The 11,202-nt window shown below is 34.5% G+C and overlaps 2 protein-coding genes across 12 annotated transcripts in view; both read right to left on the bottom strand.

Annotated features, from left to right (window-relative positions):
• Positions 1 to 2,641, bottom strand: part of ppfibp1b (PPFIA binding protein 1b) — an 82,491-nt gene extending 79,850 nt beyond the window's left edge. For 10 of the 11 annotated variants that reach the window (XR_015514359.1, XM_087292209.1, XM_087292206.1 and 7 more), the window contains exon 1: positions 2,516 to 2,632. The gene's annotated coding sequence lies outside the window, so the exon portion shown is untranslated. 11 annotated transcript variants of the gene reach the window in all.
• Positions 2,642 to 5,638: 2,997 nt separating this feature from the next.
• si:ch211-245j22.3 lies at positions 5,639 to 10,976 on the bottom strand. The gene is given in 5 exon segments (NM_001080801.2): positions 5,639 to 5,763; positions 8,329 to 8,434; positions 8,561 to 8,710; positions 9,942 to 10,074; positions 10,906 to 10,976. Coding segments are annotated over 5 exon segments (585 nt in total).
• Positions 10,977 to 11,202: the final 226 nt, after the last annotated feature.

Consider the following 11,202-nt stretch of genomic DNA (forward strand, 5'->3'; position numbering starts at 1 on the left):
GTGAATCTAAAGTCTGGTTTCAGTTGGACGATAAAGGCAGTCAGACATGATTGTGGCATTTGAGCCAAACTCAAGAGTTATAAAATATGTTTGGGTCCCATACAAGTACTAGAGGAACACAGATGTGCACAAGTCTTCAGTCCAGTCTGCATGTAGGAGGAGGAGAAGGACAGTCCCTGCTTACAACAGCTTTCTTTTCTTAGATATGTCAGAAATAGACAGAGTGGAGTGGAACATTACTTTTTTTTTCTTTACTGAAATTCACTCTTACATATTTGTGGCTATAGGGCGTCACTATGCAGAGTTTTATACACAAGCAGCCGATGACGCAGACAGTGAACACATCTACAGGACCCCAGTCTGACATTGATCCGACTGAAATATCCTGTCATTATACCAGGACGAGGCACAGTCACAAAATATGATGCATCATAGTTCACATAACCACATGGAGCAGAGAACGGGAACCGATCTGAATTCAGGGGCGTTCCATATATGCTATCTATAGCTAACAGTAAAAATAACAAAAATTCCTCATGGCTTAGGTAAATGCACAGATGTGGTTTGCAAGTGAATGTAGGACTCGCAGCTCACATGCATTTGAATGTTGTTTTAGCCTTTTAGGATGATGACTGAATCTTTCTGAACAACAAATAAAGACGTGCAGACGAAACAGCATCCCTTGCAGACGGCGCTCTTTGAAGTCTTTCAATACAAGAGGTTACTGTAACATTACACCATTTACACTATTTCACTGATGTGTGACTGACACTGCAAGTCTTATTATCAAAGCAGTTACAAGGACAAAGATTAAAACTACAAAGCTAAGAAATTTCAAGTCAGTTTCTAAATCTAGAGAGACCTTAAATTGCTTTAACATTATAAAAATGCTCCAGTGTTTTTGTACTATCAATAAAATAAAATTGTAGATTTTAGTTATCTATTTATATATCTTTTCATTTGAAAGTCTACGTAATTCGGCTGTGTTCAACTTTTTCTATATAATTTTGTTATTATTATTGTAAATTTTTACATACATAAAATGGTAAAATGTGAAAAGGAGAAATATACCAGCAGGCACACAACGTCCTCAGACATTAGGTTAGATTTGGGTTGTGATGTCAGGCGTCCAAAATTCAATGTCTAGCCAGCTTCTAAGGACAACGTTATCTTGACCTCTAATAACGACATCAAATGATGTTGACATTTGGTTGATTTTAAGTTGTGTTGTGACTATAACGCAACATCTTAAACCAACATCATATAGACGTCAAATACTGACATTTATTCGTCAGGTATGGCAACCAAAATTTAAGATTTGATAGACATTATAGTGGTAACATCCACACAAAATCAAGCAGTAACATAATTAGATGTTGATATTTGATTGATTTTAGGTTGGACATTGATGTAGGCCTGATGTTGGATTCTGACAAACCCAATTTTAATTTCCAAAGAAAATGCAACGTTCCCATGATGTTGGGGTACAACGTCAATCTGACATCATGCTGACATCCTGTGTCTGCCGGGATGCCGTCAATTAGCAGCATTTTTTATTCGTTTATCTTTATTTCAGCTAACATCCATTTTATTTCAATAAACAAAAGGTACAGAAACCGTGTTAGTGTCAACAAAAAACTAATCGTTGAATGCAGTTCAAACTTTGATTCAAAAACTAGGAACCCATAATTTTATTTGGCTAATTAAAAAAATGATATTATTATTGTAACTGTATTGTTGGTGGAGTGTATTTAAGTGTTTTAAAAAATCCTAACCTGTGAAAGAAAACACAACATAATTTGTCTGTCAATTACTAACTTAATTCATAAACAGTTACTGATAAATATCCCTTACAATGTTCAGTGTGACAACTTACCCTGGTCTACTTGTTCCCATCAAAAATCATTCAAGCTTTTTATGTTAATGGAGGCTGACAAACCAAATTTGCGTCTGAAGATCCTGATAGTAATAAAGAAGTCCTGTAATCTTAGTCTCAGTCCAAATCACAGGTGTGGATGAAGGAAAGGAAAGAAAGTCATGTAAGAGCAGCTCTTGTTCTTCTGTGGCGACGTGGAATGTGTGAATCACTTCTTTACAAACACAGCTGTGTCTAAACTACACACTGCTCTGCTTTCAAATACATCAATTCATTGTTAAAATGGCTAATGATATACTATGTACTTGTTTTGAAATACATCACATCTCGAAACATCGTTGTGTATGAATATTAAGTCACCTCAGAGACATGCAAATGCTGCTAGTAACCGATCCCTTGGGCTATGAAAATATTATCTTCTAGTTGTAAAGTGACGATAATAAAATATGCTCCATAACTAACGTTACGCACAACTGTACTTTAAAAAAACTTTCTGTGGGGTATGTTTTTAGGTAAAAATTTTTTAATAAATTACGAGAAAGTTTCCCCTCTCGAGCAAGTTTGAAAGCGAAGTAAATTCTCAAAGAGCAAAATATTTATCAGTTACTCTGAAAAGTTATTTATACTGAGATTACTCACCAAATCTGGACCGCCGTCAAAAGTATGGAAAAATAAATCCGTAAACTTTCAATCTCTTTACGAGGTTTGCTCTTTCCGTAGTTGGTGTTCCCACCTCGCCAGCGCCATGTCGACAATGAAAGTGGGAATGTGGGACGTCACAGGCTGGGAATATCCTACTACGGCGAAGGCTTCCTACTTAATATTCAAAAGCCGTGTCCTCGCCATTGGATGGTTATGGAAAAACTCATTTAATATTCAATACAAGATCTTTGCCATGGAAAGGCTACGAAATTGCGTCACAGCAACCTAATTAATATTTACAAAATGAGCCTTTACCATAGTAACACTATTAACAAAATTAAAGTAGGCTATATGTGTCTTTGGATGACAGTTGCAGGGGTATATTTGTGGAAATTGGCAAAAACATATTGTAGCCTGTAACTTAGGTCAGAATTATTGATACTTCCAAAAATGTTCAATGATAATTTGTAATCTCATTCACTCATTTTCTTTCAGCAGAATCAACCGCCAACTATTTATGCATATATTTTACACAGTTGATGCTTTTCCAGCCACAACCCAGTACTGGGAAACACCCATAAACTCTTGCATTCACACACTCTCATACAGTACGGCCAATTTTGTTTACCTAGTTCACTTATACCGATGTCTTTAGACTGTGGGGGAAACTGAAATATGGGGAGAACATGCAAACTCCACACAGAAATGCCACCTGGTCCAGCAGGGACTCGAACCATTGACCTTCTTGCTGTGAGGTGCCACCATGGTGTCTCATTTTTTGAAGTACCTACTGTAAATATGTAAAAAAAAAAAAATCATTAATAATGTGTATAAAGACTCAATTTGGACAAATTTAAATGTGATTTTCTCAGATTTCAGACTTTCAAACAGTTTTATACCAGTCAAATATTCTCCTAACAAATCATACATCGATGGAAAGGGTATTTACTGGGCTTTCAGATGAGTAATAAATCATCCCAGTTGTCAAAAATTAACATTCAAAACTAACCCTTTAAATAGTGCAATGTGTCAAAAACCAACCGTTGGCCAGTTTAAAAGTCTAATACGTATATGAATCTACTAATGCAGTTTTGTGTGAGGGTTAAATTGAACTAAATACATGAGCAATACAATGAAACCAACATTCCTTCATATTCCTTAAGCTTAGTCCCTTTATTTATCAGGGGTCGCCCCAGCGGTTTGAACCACCAACTCTTCCAGCAAATATTTTACACAGCGGATGCAATTCCAGCCCAGTACTGGGAAAACATGCATACACATTCACACACACTCACACACACTCACACACACTCACACACACTCACACACACACACACTCACACTCACACTCACACTCACACTCACACTCACACACACACACACACACACACACACACACACACACACACACACACAGCCAATTTAGTTTATTTAATTCACCTGCAATATAGCGCATGTGTTTGGACTGTGAGGGAAATTGGAGCACCCGGAGGAAATCTACGCAAACACGAGGAGAATGTGCAAACTCCACACATATACGCTAACTGGACCAGCTGGGACTCGAACCAGCGACCTTTTTGCTGTGAGTTGACAGTGCTAACCACTGAGACACCATGCTGCCCCTGAAATACAATGCACAATTACAACATGCAATTCACCAAAAATGTGAAGCAAATAATAATATTAAAAATTTGACCTTATTGATTATATTAATGTCACTCACTAGTTGACCAATAAACCTAAATAATTGTTTTTAACAATCAAAAAAATGAGAAACATCATTTGATATTATTGCACACGTTGCAAATAATAATGCAAACTTATAGAAACGTTAACTGATTTGCAACAATGTGAACTTTTTGAGTTGTTTATAACATTGTACCAAATTTTTAATAACAATAAAGAAGCATTTTTGAAAAAAAGTGGCTAAAGTGATGTCATGGTTTAAAAAACACTGTACTGTTGTTAATAACAACAACAACATATTATTGTTGTTATTATTAGTATACATTAGTATAGTTCACAGCAAGAAGGTCGCTAGTTCGAACCTCGGCTGGGTCAGTTGGCGTTTCTGTGTGGAGTTTGCATGTTCCCCCAGCGTTCGCATGGGTTTCCTCCGGTTTCCCCAACGGTCCAAAGACATGCGGTACAGGTAAATTGGGTAGGCTAAATTGGCCGTAGTTCATGAGTGTGAATGAGTGTGTATATGGATGTTCCCCAGAGATGGGTTGCAGCTGGGAGGGCATCCACTTCATAAAACATGTGCTGGATAAGTTGGCGGTTCATTCTGCTGTGGCGACCCTAGACTAATAAAGAGACTAAGCCAAAAAGAAAATGAATGAATGAATGAATAATAAGAAGGAGGCAGCACGGTGGCGCTGTGGGTAGCACAATTGCCTGACAGCAAAAACGTCACTGGTTCGAGCTGGGTCAGTTGGCCTGGCTGGGTCAGTTGGCATTTCTGTGTGGAGTTTGCATGTTCTCCTCATGTTTGAGTGGGTTTCCTTTGGGTGCTCCGGTTTCCCCCACAAGTCCAAAAACATGTGGTATAGGTGAATTGCGTAAGCCAAATTGTCTGAAGTGTATGTGTGTGAATGAGTGTTTGGATGTTTCCCAGTGATGGGTCGCAGCTGGAAGGGCATCTACTGTGTATAACATTTTCCTGGATAAGTTGGCGGTTCATTCCGCTGTGGTGACCCCAGATTAATAAAGGGACTAAGCTGAAAAGAAAATGAATGAATGAATGACTAAGAAGTAGGAGAAGAGGATATAATTTAGGAAACAATGCACATTTAGATTAATGATAACAAAGAATATTTATGACCTGTAGATTTTTTTAAACCACACACACAATAAAAAAAAAAACAAAAAAAAACACAACATTTAAATTTAAATACTGAAAATCAAATATCTATGAATACACATGTATCACAATATCAGAAGCAGAATGTCATTTGATTGTGTCAGTTTATACAGTCCACGTTTATAACTCAACTGAAATATACTAGGTCTATAATGCTTGAACTTCTCATCTTGAAGGCGTAACAGTGCCATCAACAATCAATGCTGCGCCATCAGCCATGGCCTCATTCATGCAGAATGTGTGACAGACACACAGCTTTACAGCACTGTGTGGCCTTTAAGAGATCTCTCCATCTTCACTGTGTTGGGATCACACTCCAGCATCTCTCTGATCCATTCGTCATTCAGTGCGCCTTCAATGAACTCATCTTGACTGATGATGGCTATAGAGACAGAAAAAAACAATGACATGAGCACACTCGTACAGCAAGCTTTAACAATTCATCTATGAGATGTACTAGTGTTTTTTTTTTTTTAATACTAGCTATTTCTTTTAAGATAAAGCATTTACTCATTAGATGTACTGCTAGTGGCCAAGAGAGCCAATCATTAAAAATGAAAAAAAAATGTCTTCCTGAATTTGACAACCAACATGCATACAGATTCTAGAACTCATGCAAATACAGAAACACGCTAAAAATATTGCAGACCACAACAAAAATCTGTTGAGGAAACCCAAAAATTGATGACTAAAGCTGCATCCTGTTTGGAGTCTACAGTGCTGCGGAGATCTGAGGGGTGAATTAACTCTTTTTAAAAATATTTCATTTTACATTCGGGCTAAAATAAATAAACAACAAGGAACCATAAAATCAGAACATTTAAATAGACAAATAACAAGCTCAGATCGCAGTCAACAATGCTGACCATAAACAGAAAGCAGTCGAGTTCTTCATTTTTTGGTGATCCTTCAACATATTCCTTTGCATCATTTGTAGTGTGTTTCTTTATTTTCACATTCTTATAATTTGTGTCTACATGTGCTCTCACATTTATGAATCATAATATTTTTCAGTTTGTTTTTGTTTATTTAATGTTTTAATGTTTTTTTACATTGTAGCACATCTGAGCTCTCTCTACCACTGTAACTTATATAAAAATGTACATAAACATATCTAATAAGTACCAGTATCTAATGAATAAGTAACATCATATAAACAAAGATTATAGTCTATCTAAAGAACAAGTACTAGTAGTTGGTGTATATCATAGTCACTAATGAATAAATACCAGTATCTATTAATGACAAGCAAAAGCTATTAATACCCAAGGATTAAGCAGAATAGTGGTAGCACTTTGGTTAACAGAAATGTTTCACATGTACTAGGCATTTACATAAATTTATTATTAATAACTAAAACTTTCCCTGCATTTACTTTGTAAGTACTTGCTAATTAAATGCAATGAAGTGCAACCACCCTATAGCCTATATGGAAATCTGATATATGGCTATAAATGAACTATGAAATAACAGCAAAATTTAAAGATATACAGTTGAAGTCAGAATTATTAGCCCTCTGAATTATTACACCACAGAGACTATTTCAGAGGTTGCCACATCGGAATGACCTGGAAAATATTGCAGCATATGTTTTACACAGCAGATGCCCTTCCAGATGCAACCCAGTATTGGGAAACACCCATAAACACTCATTCACTCATCCAATTTACATATAGTGCATGCCTTTGGTCTGTAAGGAAATATTTGAAAAGAAAATTAAGAAAAATAAAAATCACAGGATGGCTGATAATTTTAACTTTAACTGTGTGTACATATTTGTAATTCTTGTGATTAAAAAAATATGTAAATGATCTTATTCTTTAATATATATTCTCCTGAGACCTCGCCCATATTCTTGTGTCCTCTGTAGTGGACATTGCGTTTTCATAAATTTTCTTTGAATGTTTTGATCTACTCTGTCAAGTCCTGTTGTACTGTTCAGATGACATCCTGGGCTTTCTAGTGATGTGTCATTTGATTGGCTGGCATGCTAGAAACCACTTCTTACACCGCATCCAAAATGGCCGACATACAAAATAGCACATTTTATGGGATGGAAAGGGGTTATGTAAAATTTACCTTTTTAAATGTTTTTCTAATATTATTATTACATATTTATTTGTTTATTAAAGTGTCAGGAACAATACATATAGCTTTTAAAGCTGTTCAATTGTTTGTATTTCTAAATATAATTTTTTTTTTAAATGTCCACTTTATAGTGGACACCAGGAACATCTTAATGTAATTAATGACTGTGTGTTGTAGGGGCAGAACTGAAGCAGAGAGAATTCCTTATAAAATAGTTGAGGGAGACTCTGATTTAGAGTCTGACAATCGGACAATTAGAGAAATAGAAACAATTAGAGAATGACAATCAGTTTTAAACTGCTTTTATGTTAAAATTGTATTGGATTAACATCACTTTCTTTTTTTTTGAGTTCGGCTCTCTTTTAGACTAAACTGTTTCAGGAATTTCAATACAAAAGAAAAAAATGGCTTTTGTTTTGGTTTTTGTTACATTAATATTGGCTTAATATCCCTTTACAGCCATATCCTGTACAGTTTTGTTGTCTGAGTGGTGGTTGTTTCAAACAAAAATTGTCGTGTGGACCACTACAGTGGACATGCTGTAAAATTAAAAATAAAAACAAAATGTAAAAACTCTAAATAGTAGATTTTTTTTAACCCAAAGGATGTAGGAAATCACAGAAAAAATTAAACAAAAAATATGTCTTTGGGTCTCTGGAGGATATAATAACAATTTCTTTTTAAATATGTTGCATAGATTTATATACAGTATGTGAAGAAAACAGCTAGACAATATTAACATAGTGTGTTGGTTACTTATTAAAACACTTCGCCATAGACTGAATTCAAGTTCATGCTAGTGCCACTACATGAAAATTTAAATAATACTTCTATTTTTAGCAAAATGACAGCATGTTACCATTGTTATCTTTGTCCAGTCGTACAAAAATCCTGTTGGTACACTCTTCAGCGGTCAGGGGATCAGGTTTGGTGAGTGATGCTGCAACACTCATCTTGTACACCGCCTGAGATCAGATTAAACTGTGGTTTATGTCGCCCTCTTGCGGAGCAGCCCGCAGCGAAGCAAAAAAACTCCACATAAAAACGAGATAGAATCGAAGTAAAGCAATGGAGGCATTCAAGTCGCTTACCTGCATGATTTCCAGCATCTCTGATCGTGTAATGGCTCCGTCTTTGTCTTTGTCGTAAAGTTTGAAGGACCAGCGCAGTTTTTCCACCGTCGAGCCCTCAATCAACATGCTGATGGCGGTCACATATTCTCTGAAGTCCACAACTCCATCCTGTCAGTGTTCATATCGCAAACATTGATTTATAAATAATTTTAGCAATTTAACCACGTAAGAATCAAATGTACGTGTAACAGTCATGTTTACCCTTTTTATTTAGCTAAAAGAGCTTAAGATAGGCTTGACACTAATCAACACTAAGGTTGATTTACAGTGACATCAACAAAAAATTAAATAAAACTATAAAAATTTTATAAAAACAGTGTATATTCAGTGCAGTACAAACTGCTTTAGATTTAATTATTTTGTATAAATTGTAATTACTCAAAGACAGTGTGTCATGAAATATTTCTTATATAAAATTTTGACATTTTATAGAGGTTTCAGATATAATCATAGGCCACATATTATACTAATATATGACAGAGGTTTTAACAATATAGTAATGTACATAATGTGTTATAAATAAAAAGTATAGATAATAAATATTAAAATATATATTTTCATTACAGTGATTTGCTGTTTTTGTTTTTCTCAAAAATATATTGTTATTAAATTTGATTTAAATACTTTTTAGTATCTACATTTTTTGTGAGTTTTTGAGTTAAACTAAATGAAAAATAGACACTATTACATTACGACAATTACGCTCAAAAATTACTTGTGCTTTTTAAACAACTTATTTATTATGAGTTGAACCAACACAATCTTTATTTAATCGCAGCATCACAAAGTATTCTAAATTCATAACAGCTGTATACTGTGCACTTTCTATGTTCCGTTCACTTAAATTTGTAAAAACAATTAAGTTAACTTCAACAAAGCAACACAATTCTTAAGTTTTTTGGGGAAGAACCTAATTGTTTTTCATGTTTAATCCACTTAAATTTGTAAATAACTATTAAGTTAACTTAACCGATTTGTGTTGGGACAACATGAAGGAATTGTGGAACCCAGTATTTTTTAGTGTAGTTTGTTATTTTATTTTCATGGCTTAAATGTATTGTCATGTAGTAAAACGGCTTTAATAGTTTATAAATATTTAATTAACCCTGATTCATTTACTTTTAGGTTATAGAAAATAATTTTAAAAAATGTCTAGAAATTGAGTGTGATATAGATAATGTAGACCTATAATAACTAATGGAAAAAGTATTAAGAATATTTGTATTTTTTCAAGAGAGTACAGATCTTGATGACTCTATTCTGTTCCTTCTTTAACCAGTCTCAGTGTCTAGCAAATGCAATGATAAAACATGAGATGTATGATGTGTATAATAAATACCCCATTGTTATCGAGTGTTCGAAAGATCTGCTCTGCATACTCTGCTGATTCCTTCCCTACCGTCCCATTGCAGAAGTGCCGTCTGAACTCATGCAGGGTGATCAGGCCACTTGGACACTCATTCAGAAACTTCCTGACACACACAGAAAAAGACAGACAAAAAGTTTGACAATAGTTAAAACTACTGCAATATTAATTTACTGATAAGTAATATATTTACCTAATGTATTAAATTAACATTAGTTTTTAGTTAGATATTTGCTAAAGTAAAACAATACACTTGATATCATATTTAGTGTTGTTTTACTATAATGTAACACATATAATGTAATATAAAAGTAATTTAGACACTATTTTAAATTTTACCAATATTGAAATGTTATTTATACATTTTAGTTTAGAATGTCACAAGTAACAAAAATTTTGTTTATTAACAAATAACTAATATTAAAAATATGTTTAATATAGTAATAATCATAAGAATTATTCTTGTTTTATGGAAAAAAAATTAATTTAAAAAAATTTGTTCTGAAAAAGAATATTTGTATAATATTGCATTTATTTCGGACTTGTTTTGCTCTGTCATCATTATAAAATTATTTCTAGCTATTACAAAATATTAAAAAAAATTAAAACAGTTATCACATACTTCAGTAAATATTCCAGGAATAAAAATAAAACTGGCTACAGTAAAGGTCACCAAAATAAACAAAGACAGAAAATAAGCAGATGACCTACTTATTCAGAGATGGAGTTTATATGGTTATACAGTCACGGTTGGCATTTTATGGCCTACAATAAAACTCTTCAGAACGGCATGACCCGTTCTTGACCCATTTTACAGCTGTACGTAATGACTTTCCAATAATAAAGATCATCCATAATCCATAATCGTGTGGTCTATTACATGACGTACCATTGTTTTCTAAAGCGCAGCTTCAATCACTCTAGTTTGCAGACTTACCTGAACCATTCATAAAGCTCGATGACGTACGTTCCACCTTTTCTGCAGGGCAAAGTTGCAGTTTGTCCCATCTTCACCAGCACAGTGAAGTCCAGGATGACAGAGACACATATATAGCAAAGCCCAGCTTACTTTACACTCACTTAATCATTCTTACGCGGACCCTTCTGCATCTCTGAAATTAAATACAGTAATAATCTCTCCACAGGAGGGCAACCGGCGACAGACAAACACTAGGCTAAGTAATTAACACACACATTCTCAAATACACGAGCAGACATGGAGACTTCCCAGCAT

The sequence above is a fragment of the Danio rerio genome, chromosome 18 (assembly GCF_052040795.2).
Source record: "Danio rerio strain M-AB ecotype USA chromosome 18, GRCz13ab, whole genome shotgun sequence".
NCBI lineage: Eukaryota > Metazoa > Chordata > Actinopteri > Cypriniformes > Danionidae > Danio > Danio rerio.